The sequence below is a fragment of the Hypomesus transpacificus genome, chromosome 26, assembly GCF_021917145.1.
Source record: "Hypomesus transpacificus isolate Combined female chromosome 26, fHypTra1, whole genome shotgun sequence".
In the NCBI taxonomy this organism is placed as follows: Eukaryota; Metazoa; Chordata; class Actinopteri; order Osmeriformes; family Osmeridae; genus Hypomesus; species Hypomesus transpacificus.
This window is the reverse complement of record NC_061085.1, coordinates 8,896,563-8,912,454: the sequence shown is the minus strand read 5'-3', so window position 1 is coordinate 8,912,454 and position 15,892 is coordinate 8,896,563. Positions and strand designations below refer to the sequence as shown.

The window sequence follows — 15,892 nt, the reverse complement described above, 5'->3', positions numbered from 1 at the left end:
ACCACTGACACAAACCTGTAATCTCGTAAAATGAGTGCAAGATAGTGTTGTCAATCAATATATTCCACCGATCCCTTGTGTAGCAAGTTTGTGAGTGAAAGTAAACTATTCGGATTGTTATTTGTAGCCTGCAGTACTTTAAAGTATGTCGAAGTTGTGTCTGATATATTATTTTGTTCTTGTGATAATTTATGAAGGTGTATTGTTCACCTTAGTGTAATGTTAACTTGCTAGATACAACTATAATATTTACAAAACGGCTGTCAATTTAATGCAAACTATTGCTAACCAGCTAGCGAGTTAGTTAGCTAACCTAGTTAACTTTCTTTAAAAGACTAGCCTAGGAAAACAACTTAACGTTGGCAGAGTTGATAGTGGCCCTGAGGATTTTACCCTGCTAGACGGCTACGAAGTGAAAATACTGTTTTATTTTAAATTGTTATTAGTGGAAGGCAGATAAGCAGTATTGTGGTTGTCAGAGAAGGACACAGATGGTAACAGTCCTAGACTGAGAGAGGAAAGGAATGGATAGGAGACTGAGAGAGATGTTGCAGAATATGCGAGCCTGTACGAGATTCTTTTGTCCTTGACTGTGTGAATGTCTGATTCAGCAGGCTACATGACCCTGTGACCCGGCTGTCAGAGAGTCCGCCAGACCATGGCTACAGTGGGCGAAAGCCAACTTCAAAGGATTATCAGAGATCTGCATGGTAGGGTTAGCAGAGTGTGTGCATTTGTCTGTGGATGTGTGCCTTTGTGCGTATTAGTACAACAAAACATGAGGGTCTGTGTGAATGCGTCAGGAAAAGAGATCATTGTCTTGCTGATAGAGAGACAGAAACAGACAGCGCACATCAAACCAGCCACACGATTTGAAATTCAACCCAAAAGGAGTATATTTTCTTCCGCACGTTGTAATTTTCTCCTTCTATGAGGAGAACGTGTTGGATTTAGCCCTGGCTCTTGGTCTGGGGCACAGAGGGTTGTGTCTGGTACAGAGGTCAGCATGCAGCAGGGCAGAGAGAGGGACCTAATACGAGTGCGCCGGTCTAAGACGTCCTTCTACTTTTTGCGGTGGATAAGAGGCAAGTAGGATGTTCAGGATAGAAGCTCCATGAGAAGGGACAACATAGGTTTAGGGATAGGAGTGGTAGAAGGTTTAGAATTTTAGATTTTACGTGTTTTATGTCTCGTTTGAATTAGTGGTGAGTGTAGTGTGTGTGTGTGTGTCTTTTGAAGGTGGGCCTGTGCTGTAGGCTGATGAGTTTGAGTAATTGCATGTCTGTGCTCTCTTCAACACCAGAGAGGAAACAATGTTATTATGTTACATATTATGGCAACAGAGTGATGCCAGGACCTATATAAAGTGTCTTTCAGGTTGAGTACATTCAACATTCAAGCTGGAAGTAGCATTTTTACGTCAGGGTTTACTTATTTGTCTGCCTGTGTTTGTATGTGGCTTTCATCGCTGTATTTGCCAATATTCCTCTCTGATACCTTTTCTCTCTCAGATGCAGTTACAGAGCTCACCAAAGAGTACAGGGAGAATGGGGAGCCAATCACAGACGACAGTTCCAACCTGCATAAATTATCCTATAAACTGGAGTACCTGTTACAGGTAAAAGACAGTGTTCACACAATATTTATCCACATACAGTATGTACCTCTAGTCTGATTAGGGGGGGTGTGTGTGTGGGGGGGGGGGGGGGGAAATCCCATATTATAAAATAAAAAGTGCAAGAAATCCATGGCTAACAATTTGTCAGTGTTCAAGAAAGAGTTTGTCTCAATATCTGTGTCCATTCCATTTAGTTTGACCTAAAAGAAAAGACAACATTTATGGGTACAAGGAAAGACTACTGGGAATACTTCAGCGACTGCTTGGCCAAAATCAAAGGAGCCAACGATGGCATTCGCTTCGTTAAGTCCATCCCAGAGGTATACAGAGCAATGCTTTTTAAAATGTCACCTTTTGTCATCTATTTCCTGGATGTTGTATACAGTTCTAAAACTGGTTGTTCCCATCCTTCATTGTGATTGGCTATATCGCGTTCCATGCCGTTGTAAAATACAGTATAACCTCACAGGTTGTCCTCATAACATTCTTTAACATTCCATATTACTGCGCATCGAATATTTCAAATTGAAAAAGACGGCAAAGATGTCCATTTTGTCTGTTGCGTGGCAACGATGTATGTAGGAACTATACTTTGTAGTAGTGGAAGAATTACGGTTTATTATTAAACTATTTTGTTTCTAATTGTTTTTATTGATGAAACCATATCAAATATTTGTAGTAACAGTTTTAGAAAAGCAATAAGCCCCGCAAGTCCGTGGTTTACGCTGATTTTAGAACAGGTAAGGGGGTTTTCGGCACTCCGCTTCGCGTCGTGCCTAACAACTCCCCTTAACTGTTCTAAAATCAGCGTAAACCACGGCCTCTTGGGGCTTATTGCTTAAATAAAGGTCATTCATATGAATCACTACATATCTTTACATTTATGCAATTAGCAGAATCTATTATCCAAAGCGACTTCCAAGAGAGAGTTTTACAAAAGTGCATAGGTCACTGATCATAACAACGAGATAGCCCCAAACATCGCGAGTATCCAAACATGAAGCATACATTCTGAAACCAAATAAGTCCCAAAGGGAAGAACAATAAGAGCATGTAAGAACAATAAGGCCATTCATCACAGAAAACTGTTTTAAAGTACTAGTTATCAGACACAATCAGTTGTGGCCCATTGGTGTGAAGCACTAAACTGCACTGACATGCTATAAAGTAAGAAAACATGTAAAGAATACAGCATGACACTAATATAATTACATTTAGTTATTTAGCAGACGCTCTTATCCAGAGCGACATACTTTACTTACATAAAGTACAGGGACATTCCCCTCGAGTCAAGTAGGGTTAAGTGACGTACCCTAAGACACAACGTCATTTCGGCACGGCCAGGAATAGAACCGGCAACCTTTTGATTACCAGCCCGATTCCCTAACCGCTCAGCCACCTGACTCCCACCTGACTAATATGATTGCTAATCAGTGATCTGGCTCCTTCATCAGATTCTAATGAAGCAGACACTGCCAACCTCGCGTTTAGGATAATTACCCGACACGCAATCCGTGCCATGTCTCTCCACCTCAACAGCATCCCACCAAATTATCATTAACAGGGAGGATATCATTGTTATATTACAGGTTATTCATTAGTAGATGCCTAAGGTGATACCTGATCCAAATACGCGTACTTTAAGAATTGCATCCGGACACTTGGTGGAAAAGATGAGTTCTTAGATCCGTTATTATAAAGATGGAAGAAAAAAGGGTTTAAAAGTGTTTTCTCGTAGCTTGTATAATTTCCTGTGTCTGTAACAGTAAATAGTGTGTATAATTGACACAGCCGTTTTCCTCCTTCAGCTGAAAACCTCTTTGGGTAAAGGCAGGGCCTTCATTCGCTACTCCCTGGTACACCAGCGCTTGGCAGACACTCTGCAACAGTGTCTGATGAACCAGAGGGTCACAAGGTGAATCTCCACCCAGCACTGCATTTACTGTACACAGGCCAGCTCTTACCAGCCCCAGGGGAAGTAGTTCACGTAGCGTACAGTAGGTTCTATTCAGAGTGTTTTGGTTTCTGTCCGTAACTACGACCCAGGTTCCTACCATATCCTCCCTGGCTATGTGAAAAGCTTTCATTCCAAGTTTCACTTCCATCCTTTTGCATCTCTGTTCCCCACCTAGCGTACTGGAAGCAAAGTACCTGTAATCATGCATTGTGTTTGTGTTGTAGTATGCATAACAATGCGGTTGATATATCTAAGTAACAAGAGAATCACGTGTATCTGTTTAATCTTCTAAGTCAGGTCTAACTCCCCCCTTTCCCCCCCCCCTTCTCTCACTTCCTAAATCGCCCATAGCGATTGGTTCTACGCACGCAGCCCCTTCCTGAAACCACACCTCAGTGTTGACATCATCAGTCATCTGTATGAGCTCAACGAGGTCCAGTTTGACGTGGCCTCCAGGGGTCATGATCTCGATTCATCCTGGCCCACTTTCGCCAGGTAGCCCATCACCTTCACTGAGCTTTGTGAGCCAAATCACAAAACAAACGAGTACTTTTGTGTCAGCACACTCCACCCTTCCCTTCCTAAACTTCACGGAGACCGTAAACATTTTGTGTACGAATGTGGTTTACTGATTTACAGGAGAACTCTGGGCTTGCCAAATTCGCCGAGTCACACGTGGAAAGCCCCTAGTCGTAGTTCCAGCATCAACAGTCTTGCCAGCACTTACTCACAGGTACTAGCACGCACGTACAGAACAGGGAATTCTTAACCTTAATCTGAACAGCCAAAGTCCTCCACAGTGTTTTCTAATAACATATAATATAATGAGTAATATCATGTTAAAATATAACGAGAACAGAATGTGTCTCCTCCTGAACATCTGGCTGTTTTTCTCTCCCCCCAACCTGTCTCCCCCTCTACCCCCTTACCCACTCCCACCAACCCCCTCTCCCCCCACCCTGTCTTCCCCTCTACCCCCTTACCCATTCCCACCAACCCCCTCTCCCCCCACCCCCTTGCCCCCTCGCCACCTCTCCTCAGCAGGCGCACGAGTTCCCGTCCAGCCCCGACTATGGAACGGGCATGCTGAGCGAGCTGAACGAGTCCCTTCCTGCCTGCGGCGCGGACGTCAGCGCCGTCGACGACCTCCGCCTGGAGCTGGACCAGTCGGAGCTCAAGCAGCGGGAGCTGCTGGAGAGGGTGCAGCAGCTGGGGGAGGAGGGGGCCGAGCTCAGGGGGGTGGTGGTGGAGCTCCAGAGGCAGCTGGACGTGTCTCTGGCCGCCCAGGGGGAGCAAGCGGGCCTGCAGAGGGCCCTCAGGACCCTGGAGGGGCGCGAGGAGGCCCTGGAGAAGGAGCTGGAGGGTCTCCGGATGGCTGAGAGGGCCCGGGCGACAGAACAGCGCCTCCTTCAAGAAAAGATGCTGGTCGCCGAGGGGAAAAACGCAGAGCTCATGGCTAAGCTTGACGGGGTGCTGGATGAGAAGGGACAGCAGGCAGCCAGCTACTTTGACTCGGCCCAGAAGATCCACGAACTCCTCGACAAGCTGAAGGAGGCGGACAAAGGGAAGATGGACGCTGTGGTGGAGGGGGAGGAGAGGAGGAGGCATGCAGAAAGACTCGCAGAGGAGCTGAGGGGCCAGGAGACGGCGGCGAAAGAGGCCGAAACGAAACGTGCAGCGCTGGCATTGTCTTCAGCCGAGCAGAAAGCCAAGCTTAAGGAGCAGGCAAAGGATCAGCTCAACGCTATTGAGAATCTGCAGGGGGCGTTGTCGGTGAGGGAGAAGGAAGCCAGCAACCTGCAGCGGCAACTTCAGGACCTCCAGCGTGCTTTGGAGGAGAAAGAGAGGCTGGCCGAGGAGATCAGGAGGAGGTCAGAGGACGAGAAAGAGGAGACGCAGAAGAGTGCAGCAGAAGTCAAGGAATCTCAAGAAAGGGAGCTCCTCTCACTGAGGAAGAAGCTGAGGAACACGGAGGCCGAGCTGGCCTCCAGCACTGGGAGGCTCCAGGAGTCGGAGGCCCAGAATCAGAGCCTGACCGCGGAAAGGGAAGGCCTCAGCGGCAGCCTCTCTGAGGCGGAGGCCGCCCACAGGGATCAGGCCAAGAAAACCGAGGACTACAAGACCCAGTGCACTAACCTGATGGAGCTCAACGGGAAGCTGCTGAGCGCGGCGAAGAGGAACGAGGAGCTGAAGAAGGAGCTGGCGGAGAACCGCGCGGCGCTGGAGGCGGAGGTGGCCGCCCTGAGGGCCTCTGACAAGCAGCTGCGGAGCCAGTTGGACGACGCCAAGGTCACGGTGGACGAGAAGGAGAGGAGGCTGCGCGAAGAGAACCGGGCCCTGGACGAGAGCCTTCAGAGGGCCGCCATGGCCGCCGGGGTCTCCGACAAGAACGCCAAGCGCCTGGAGAAGGAGAACGTCAGCCTGAGGGAGGAGCAAGCCACGGTGAAAGTGGCGCTGGGCTCCATGCAGGAGGAGCTCCGGGCCATCCACGGGCAGATCGGGGAGCTGGAGAAGAGCTTGGGGGTCTCGCGGAGGAGCGAGGCGGGTCTCCAGGAGCGTCTCAGAGACAGGGAGGCCCAGTTGGAGAACAAGAAGAAGGACTGCGCGGAGCTCCAGGCCCGGATGGAGGACCTGGAGGCCAGAGAGAGAGAGCTGGAGAAGGCCAAGGCCCAGGCGGAGGACACCTGTGCCAGGCAGACGGAGCTGATCCAGAGGGTGACCTCACAGACGCAAGCTGTGGAGAAGGCCCAGCTGGAGAGGAGCTCTGCCCAAGCCAAGGAAAGCCAAGAGGCAGCTTCCAGGCTGACGCTGGTGGAGAGCCAGCTGGAAGTGAACGTCAAGGAGGTCTCCAGGCTCCAGGGGGAGGTTCTGGACCTGAGGGTGCAGCTACAGAAGTCCGGGGAGGAGAGGGTGAAGACCGAGGCTCAGCTGCAGGTGACCGAGGCCCAGAGGGACGAGCTGAGGACCCTGACGGAGCAGCTCAAAGTCCAGACGGAGGCACTCAACCAGGAGCACGTGGCCGAACTGCTCCAGTGCCGAGAGCGAGAGGAGGCGCTGGCCAGGGAGCGCGACAGGGACAAGGCCGCTCACGCAGAGCTGGCTGCCCTGGAAGCTTCCGGAAGGGAACAGCTGGCGACTCTGAAGGCCCAGAACGAGAGGCTGGAGCTAGAGAGCACAGAGACCAAAGAGGGGCTCCACCGGGCGAACACCGAGATGGCGGAGCTGGGGATGACCATCTGCAGGCTGACGGCGGAGAAGGAGGAGGCCAGGGAACACTGGGAAGGCGGGGCGACCGAGATGGAGATGCTAAAGGAGAAGACGACCAGGGAGGGGGAGCGACTCGAGGCCTGCCTGGCCGCCCTGCGGCAGGAGAACCTCAGCCTCAACGAGGAGCTGAAACAGACGGAAAACCTTCCGGCAACCATGCTGGAGCTGCAGGAGAAGTTGGAGAAGGCAGAGGGTCAGGTGAAGATGCTCGAGGACTCTGGTCGTGAGGAGATGGAGGCCGTGAAGTTCCAGATGAGTTCGGAGAGCATGAATTCTCAGAACCAAATCAAGGTGAGTTGGATTGCTTCTTCAAAAGGCTACTCTCCCTGGGGGTTAATCTCTCAGCACTGAATCAGCATGACACCTCTTCACTCTGCTCCTCCCAACAACCCATCATCATTTCATGTCACGTTATTTTCTCTCTCCATCTAGAATGTAAATGAGGAGCTGAGAAATGCAAGAGCACAGCTGCAAACAGAGAAGCAGAAGGTGTCGAGTCTGGAGGCCAAGGTGTCCGAGTTAGAGGTCTGGACCTTCATCGTCTATCCATCTACATATCTCCACCGTGTTCTCAGTGACTGTGTTCACGACGGGTTCAAAACCAACTGGGTTCAGACAGCTGTCGAGGGAGAAAGAGTGGGGGTTTCATTACAGGAAGGAGGACAGGAAGTAACACACAAGCCTGTGCATGTGTGGGGGATGAATGAAGATAATGTCGATAAGCGTTTTGTTTCCATAAACTGTGCGTAATCGCCAAGAGCAGGGTTATTTTGATTGATTCTGTCCACCACAGATGATGTGAAACAGGAAGTGGTATGCTTAACTGGAACACCTGTTTGCCAGTTTAACTATAAACCCTCTGTAGGCTTCCAACGTATTCGTTCACTGTCTGATACAGTGGTACAGAAATAAGGAAGTTGAATCAGAGGAACGCTCTAATTACGCCGACCTCTGCATATGTTGTTTTCCAAAACAATGTTTGTTCTGTTTCTTTGACAAAGAGTGTAAATGTGGAGTACTTCCGTCTCATCGGAGAGAAAGATGCTCACGCCACGCGGTCAGAAGCTTCGCTTCGCCAGAGCGACGAGGAGATCCAGAGACTGAAATACTCTGTTGCTAGGTAAAGTCCTGAAGCCCCCGACCAACGAGTAAACAAGATTAAGCAAAGATTAAGTGCCACAAAAAAAAAAATTGTTAACTACATCATCAGACATTTCCTGCATCCCTGTGTCTTTTCACGTGTAAATAATATTGCTGTTTTGCGACATTTTTCCTGTCAGCACGGAGGAGGTTTTGTCGGATGCCCAGAAGGTGCGTGACGAGCTGCAGCTGAAACTGGACCGGGCTGAGGCCTCGAACCAGAACCAGAACCTCACGATGGCTGCGGAGATCGATGACCTCTGCAGAACCAAAAGCTACCTGGAGGAGCGGCTCATTGAGCTGATCAAGTATGCCCTCGTTCCTCACATGCCCCTCGTTCCTCACCCGCCCCTCGTTCCTCACCCGCCCCTCGATCCTCACCTGCCCCTCGTTCCTCACCCGCCCCTCGTTCCTCACCTGCCCCTCGTTCCTCACCCGCCCCTCGTTCCTCACCTGCCCCTCGTTCCTCACCCGCCCCTCGTTCCTCACCCGCCCCTCGTTCCTCACCCGCCCCTCGTTCCTCACCCGCCCCTCGTTCCTCACCCGCCCCTCCTCTTTCAGGGAAGATGAGAGAAACCGATAAACATCTTACAGACTAGATATTTCTTTGTACTAAATGTTTTATTCACATTAAGTGTAGTTGCCTGAAGATTTCTGGAAGCAGAAAATCTTCTAGGCAATGCAGATGCCAGCCACTACAGGCAGCCCTTAAATAAATAAAAAACTCCTTAAGTGACAGACGTCAGGGTTTTGAGTTTCAGCTCAGATTTTGTTTTTATTGTGACAGTCGGAGAGAGAGTGAGAGACAGCCATGTCTAGTAAATATGGTGATTCAGGCAGCAGCATGGTGCAGAAAAGCAACGAGCAGAAAAAAGTGGTTTGGAAAACATGAGATGGGTAATAGGAAAGATGGAAATGATCTACTTTCTGCTCAGCAGGCTTGTGTGGTGTGTGACATGAATACATGTCTCTGCGGTTTGATTCACTAAGCCTTCATCCCCGGTCGGGGAGCAGATATTCTCTGAATCCGCCTGCTCCCATGAAGTGCCCCCCAATAGTTTTGTTTGTCTCTTTTTGCTTACTCGCTTCATTTACTCCCATAATTTTGGTGTTCCATCTCTCATCTGCTAGACTTATCTTCAGCCTCCGTAAATGAAAACAGCGGGGTGGAGAAAATATCGAGTGTAACTGAATAAAGACAAACAACCCCAGGAATGTGCATTTTCCTCCATTACTCACAAATGTACAGATATGATTTGCAGAACCCTTGCTTGAACCTCATCGAGCAGAAAAGCTATGCTTCAAAAGTATGAATAATGTACCCCTGGACTGACATATCCTCACTAATATCAACAGACTTACATACTGTGTATAAAACACCGTATGCGTGACTGCAAATGGCTCTGTACGCGTTTCTCATTTCACATCTCCGTGTAGGTCTATGGTCAACTTTGAGTGTGTGTGTGTGTGTCTTTGGCAGGGATAAAGACGCTCTGTGGCAGAAGTCTGACGCTCTGGAGTTTGAACAGAAGCAGCGTGCGGAGGAACGTTGGTGGCTGGTGGACAAGGAGGCCACTCACTGCCTGGGCTGCCAGGGCCACTTCACCTGGTGGCTACGGAGACACCACTGCAGGTGAGCTCCGGCTTCAGGGGGGGCACCTGGAGCCCTACGCCTCTGTAAAACACACCTGTGTGGTTGTTACTGTACAAGGCCGATCAGCGGGGACGTAATGGCGAATCGTAGGCGAAAGCGTGTGGATTTGATGTACACAGTTCACAAACTGCGCTGTAACACAGACACAGTCATGTGTATATTTTTGTAATCTTTTATCACGTTTCTTACCGTGTAGGCTTTCTGAAATGTAGTGTAGGCCGATGTCTTCTCCTCACCCTCCGCCTGTGCCCTGTCTGCGCAGACTGTGCGGCCGCATCTTCTGCTACTACTGCAGCAACAACTTTGTGACGACCAAGCACAGTGGGAAGAAGGAGCGCTGCTGTAGGGAGTGTTACACCCAGCACAGCGCCGTGGTGGAGAGGTTCACCCAGGCTGAGCTGAGCCCCTCGGAAACCCTGCCCCCTCCCCTCGAGGCCGACCCTCAGGACCACCCCCAACCAGCCCCCTACAAACCCACACCCAGGGTCACAGGTATGATATATGCATGGATCAACAAACACACGTCAGAACTGGATCTGTGGAGACGTATGCATGTTTGTTTGTTTGTTTGTATGGCGCAAATATACAGTCTTCGGTTTTTAGTCGATGCATTTGCACAGCAACACACGCACACACAACCTCACTCTTTTCAATGGACACAAACGCAGGAAGGTTGTTTCAAAGCTGGGAAGTGGTTTTCAGTGAAATGGGGAACCCATAACAAACCAACCCTGTGAGGCTATTCTGATCTTCTTCCGAAATTAGGACAGAAACTGCCATTCTTTGAAAGTACCTTCTATTCGGACGAAATGAAAAGTCAACTTCAACTTCCAGCTGTGCTTCTCCCCCAGAGGGCAATTGGTTTTCACAGAAATAAATAAAAAACAGACATAGATACTAGACTATAAAATACAAAAGCCTACATAGGGTACAGCAAAGTACTCGGGAGAACCACAGTGCTGCCAAGTTGACCTTCCAAACATTGAGTTACATATGAAAGACAAGTAACTGTGTGGTCATGGCGGTCATCCCAGCTCAACCTTGTGAATTCCAGTTTGGCTTTTTCTGCTTTTACTATAAATTGAAAAAGCCACCAAATCAAAACTTACCAGCCGTGGCCTAGTTTTGAAAGAGTGTTTCACTTCAATAGGATTGGCCTGGAGTATATATGTACACTTCCTCTCAAACCTCATGTTCCTAGCCCGTTAAGCCCTGCCGGCCTAACCTTGTGTTTGTTGTGCAGTGTTGGACCCTAAGTCCGATGATGGGGCCTATGACATCATCACGGAGGAGGATGTAAATGGGGTCTATGATAGCGATACCATGTCCCAAACTACAGGGGGTTCCCTGGAGGGTGAACAGGAAGCAAAACCTCCAGGAGCGTTGGACATGTAAGTGAAACACACACCTGCATCCACACACACCTGCACACCTGCACACACCACACCTGCACACACACTGTAATTACACTGAGTCTCTTAAGTGCTCATTTGACTGTAATGTATTGAGCCAAAGCATTTCATTCATATTCATTTTTTACTCGACCAATCACGCCACTTCGTACAGAATTCCACTCGTCCAACCAAAAAGCTAGCCAGTGGGCAAGGGTTACAATCAAACCCTGCTCTTAAAACGAACAGGGGAAAAAAAAGCACACAAAGTCATTTCTGATGTCATTCACATGCTGCAGCTGTAATCAGGGGGGGCCATGGATCCTGGTAGGGTTGTACTGTAGTTAAGAGTCATCATCGCGGAGCTGAGCCTACTCTGCCATCCCTGGGGAACGTATTAACTGTGAATGCCACTGGAGGTTGGGGGGTACTTATCCAATCAGAATGTGAGAAATGCCTCGGTAATCTCTGCATGCTTCTTTTACGCTTCTCGATATTCTAATCTCACACTTGTACCACACTAGGATAGATCTCAACCAGAATTTCTGCCTCAAAATAATATTTACAATGATCACAGATTTTTGGAATGAACCATTATATGCTCCGATAAGCATTGCTAGATGTAAATGTATTCTTATATCACATTATTAGATATAATGTACATAAAAGTGATTTTAGAGATCGTATGTTCTCATTTTACAGAGGCACAGGAGACTTGACCCCAGATGACCCGGAAGAAAATGTCCCCACAGTGCAGGATGCAGAGATTAACCTTCTCAAATGTGGGGAACTAACGTGAGTGAACATGTGCATTTCAGTTGTAGCTTTTTTTTGTTTGTTTTTTCCATCGAAAGCAACTCAAAGTGAACCCACTGTCCCAGTTCTTGTCAGCAAAGCCTTTTATGAGATGAAACGACAGCAGTCACAGTCCTAGATCAACCACACATGAATATACTGTACGTGACGTGAGGGATACTGTAAGAGCTGGGCGACATGTTTAGGCCCGAGGGAACGCAAGACCGTCTTGACTCCCATGCTGTCTAACCCTGTCAGACGGCTCCGCTGCTGTACCCCAGCTGTGTGCATGACGTCTGGCTGTGCTAGGGAGACAGATAGCTGAGCGGTTAGGGAATTGGGCTATTACTCCTAAGGTTGCCGGTTCGATTCCCGGCCCGCGAAAATGACGTGTCCTGTGGGCAAGGAACTTCACCCTAACTTGCCTCGGGGGAGAATGTCCCTGTACTTACTGTAAGTCGCTCTGGATAAGAGCGTCTGCTAAAGGACTACATGTGAACGCCCGCAGGCTTGTCGTCCCCCTCGGCCTCGCCGACGTGACTCAGTTTGGCGATGGCTCCCGTGAGCTCTTCGTCAAGTCCAGTTGCTACAGCGTGGTAGCCATCGCCGTGGACAACCCCGGCCCCACCATCAAGTGGGTGTTCTCCTCCGAACCCAAGAGCATCTCCTTCAGCGTGGTGTACCGCGACACTGCCGACTCCAAGGTGGAGCAGTCCAAGGTAAGCTCACTCCAGGCCAGAATGTAAACGAGAGAACAGCGCCCCCTTGAAGGTCAAAAGGGTCCTGAAGGTTTTTTTTCCCCTTTCCTCTATGTTCTTTTCAGGATTTTAAGCTTTATTCGCCAGCTGAGCTCAACCCTATATTTTGAGAGAATAGTGTCACCTGTAAGGATAGAGGTCATTTTTTTCCCCTCAAAGTCACTAGGGGGGTATAACAGCTTCATTGACCAACATTACATTAAGTCTGATTGAATCAAGGCTATAGAACAGTGCTCTTTAATCCTGGTCCTCAGGGCCCACTCTCCTGGAAGTTTTCCATGTTTTTCCCTGGTCCAGCACACCTGATTCTAATGAACGGTCGTTATGAAGCTCTGCAGCTGCCTGATAACGACCATTCATTTCTCTACTGTGAAACTCGGTTTTGAAAAGTATGACGTCAAAGAATTCATGACATCATTTTTATTTATTTCACACGCACAAACCCAAAACACACTAAGGAAATATAGACGGTGTGAAGGGGGTGTTAGAATCCTGTAAATGCTGATATTAATCCTTTTTTTCAGGTGCTGATTCCTCTGACTCGGTGTAATTCCCACAAAGAGACCATCCAAGGCCAGCTGAAAGTCAGGAATCCCGGACTGTACACCCTCATCTTTGATAACTCCTTTTCTCGGTATGCCACTCACAAGTGGACACGCTCACTTCTAACCATCACCACTCCAAGTCTGAAATAAGAAAAAGCTCTTTGATGTATTGATTTTTGTTCTTTTATGCCTCATGTTTTCATACTTTCATCTCTGTCCATCCCCCAGGTTCATCTCTAAGAAAGTGCTGTACCACTTAACCATCGAGGAGCCAGTAATCTACGATGGGAGTGATTTTCCATGAACCTGGTTTGCAATTTCTGACTCTGATACAGGGTAGATTATAGAGGGATGAAGACATAGGGGAGATGGGGAAAACGAAAATGGCGCTTTTACATTTAGTTATTTTTTATTTCCATCCTTCAGGGTGCTAAGTGGGCCATGTTCCCTAGTATATATTTTTTGTTTTAGCGATCTTGTGTTCTTTCATGCTGTGGAGTGTGTTTGTGGTTTGACCTCCCGCCCAGTTTAACCGTTCACAGATGGAGATGAAGTGTAAGGAAGTGTGACTATGGAGATACTAATACGTTTATAAAACATAATCCGACAATTCATGTAAGCATGAAAACATATTTGCACATATGTACTGGTAATATCAAGATGAACTAGATTTTTAAAAGATACAGTCAACACTAATGGTAGGTGTTATTTGTGTTTGATAAAAATAAAAAATGCTTTTTGGGTTCTTCAAAGCCTCAGCGAATGAATGAGATTAACCTTTTATATGTGCATTTCAACAGTAATGCAGGCCTTTAGTGGGGCAGCCATTCTGTGTCTAAGGAAATCTTTGAAGTCTGCTCGCTTTGTGGAACTCAGGAGTTGAAGGGATCTGTTTTTGTGACACTTAAATATTTCATGGTTTAGATAAATATTTTCTATCTGTACTAAAAAAATAGAAGTTTGGAAGCCTTCCAATTTTGTCCAAAGCTGATCCACATGACTGTGATGCGAAAGACAATGGTTCTGTGATTTTCTTTGTTTTCTCCATAATTTTATAACTGACAATCTGTTCTTTTAGATGATACTGTTTGAATTTCAGCTAATACTATGTATATTAGCTACCTTTAAACTCAAAGGAACATACTGACAACAGTTCCAGGTAACACTAACAGTCAATGGGTCTGTCACTTCTATTATCACTATCATCATTTTCTTGTTTCGAATGTCGATGCAAGATGATGCCATCTTCAAGTAACATACTATATATTTCAATATACGATTGAAAACACATATGCATTATACCTATTTATGCATGAGATTTACTTTTGTCAAAGGAATTTGTTGACGACATTCGAAAAAGAATGTCCTTTGTTGGTTTTTGGTTTAGGAAGATGTTCCTAGATGGTTTTATTTTGTTTTAGATTTATTAACAATATTCTTCAAGTCGACATTGCATAGTAGTATCTGTGGATAGGAACACGAAACTGGTATTTGATCGTGTAGTTATACACTTTATTATTAAGTGGAACAAGGTACAGGGCTGTGCATGCCTGATGTCCAGGGAGGAAATACCAGCATGGTAACTGCAAATGTTACTGTTTTGTTTTGTGTGTTTAAAGCTGCAGTTTTAGATTTACGTTTTACCTCCTCACCAGGATCCAATTATGTTTTAATTTTGTGTGTTGCATGTTTTTCTGTTTCTGTTAATGTTAATACTATCTCACACAAGTAGTATGTTATCGTGATGACGTGGATATCACTAATGGAACAAGGGCTACACTCTACTGCGTTTTACGATAATTTTTTATATTTATAAAAAATGTCGTACTTCCTTACCCAGAATTGTCTAAAATGGTGCAATTTGTATACAAAGCCTCATATTTTCTCTACAGACGTGCACTTTCAGATGATTGATTTAAAATAAAGCGAATTGTATTTTACATTGACAAACTGATTTTGCATCTTTTTATGAACAGCAGTTTTACAAAGATGTGCTTGTGATAAAGCAGGGAGATGTGAAATAAATAGCCAGTGCTTGGCTACAATTTCTTCTCTGAAATCTGCAGACACCTTTGTTTATTTTTCTCATTGCTTTGTGATATGATACAGAAGCAGGGGCGTTGGGGGAGTGGGCTGAAGATAATTTGCTCTTCAAACTGGTTGAATGAGTGATTTTCACCACAGGTAGGGTAACTAGAGTAAGTAAAGAAACATGCTCATTGAAATCCACCTATTTCTAACGGCTTCTAAAAGGCTAAGGGTCATTTGATGAATTATTTGTGAAATATTGTCAACATTTGTCAATTGTTCAATTTTAATTGAAGATTTGACAATTGTGGCATAATTTGGGAAACGATTTAAAAAATTTATTATTATCTGAAATAAGTGCAAACAATGGTAGGTATTTGGCAAAGACTGTGAAGCTGTTGTTGGACACATTTCGTTTAGCTTCCACTGTACCAGACAACCGGAATTATAGCTTTAATTGACATCTACTCACCGGTCTGGCAGCACTAGTCTTGCTCATGGAGCTTGCACAATCGCATTCACGTAGAGCGTGAAGGCTTTCTACCGTAACAGAAAAGACACTCAGCGCTGCGGTGCTGTCGCTCCAAAAGTGCATCGGCGTTGTTAAGCTCGGAACAATAAATTTGAGACAAGTGTCAGGTTATTGGCAACAAAAATTAGTTGCACTTCCAGGTTTGGAATGTCACTTATAAGGATAGGCTAATATATTTTCGTGAAAATTGTCTCGCTCTTCTCACGT

The 15,892-nt window shown here is 46.8% G+C and overlaps 1 protein-coding gene across 2 annotated transcripts; it reads left to right on the top strand.

The window, feature by feature from the left end:
* The first annotated feature begins 67 nt into the window (after positions 1–67).
* On the top strand, positions 68–15,116 carry fyco1a (FYVE and coiled-coil domain autophagy adaptor 1a). 2 transcript variants are annotated; one of them, XM_047049555.1, is made up of 18 exons: positions 68–143; positions 612–710; positions 1,512–1,618; positions 1,813–1,938; positions 3,427–3,533; positions 3,927–4,070; positions 4,215–4,308; positions 4,617–7,133; positions 7,275–7,367; positions 7,844–7,962; positions 8,123–8,290; positions 9,463–9,615; positions 9,899–10,128; positions 10,880–11,027; positions 11,730–11,822; positions 12,331–12,541; positions 13,105–13,214; positions 13,354–15,115. In XM_047049555.1, exons 2-18 carry the CDS (start codon positions 659–661, stop codon positions 13,427–13,429), a joined length of 4,548 nt encoding a protein of 1,515 aa, XP_046905511.1. In that variant the 5' UTR covers positions 68–143; positions 612–658; the 3' UTR covers positions 13,430–15,115. The 2 variants fall into 2 exon arrangements, with proteins under 2 accessions (XP_046905511.1, XP_046905512.1); XM_047049556.1 differs by having other exon boundaries at positions 78–143; positions 615–710; positions 13,354–15,116.
* The last annotated feature ends 776 nt before the right edge of the window (positions 15,117–15,892 follow it).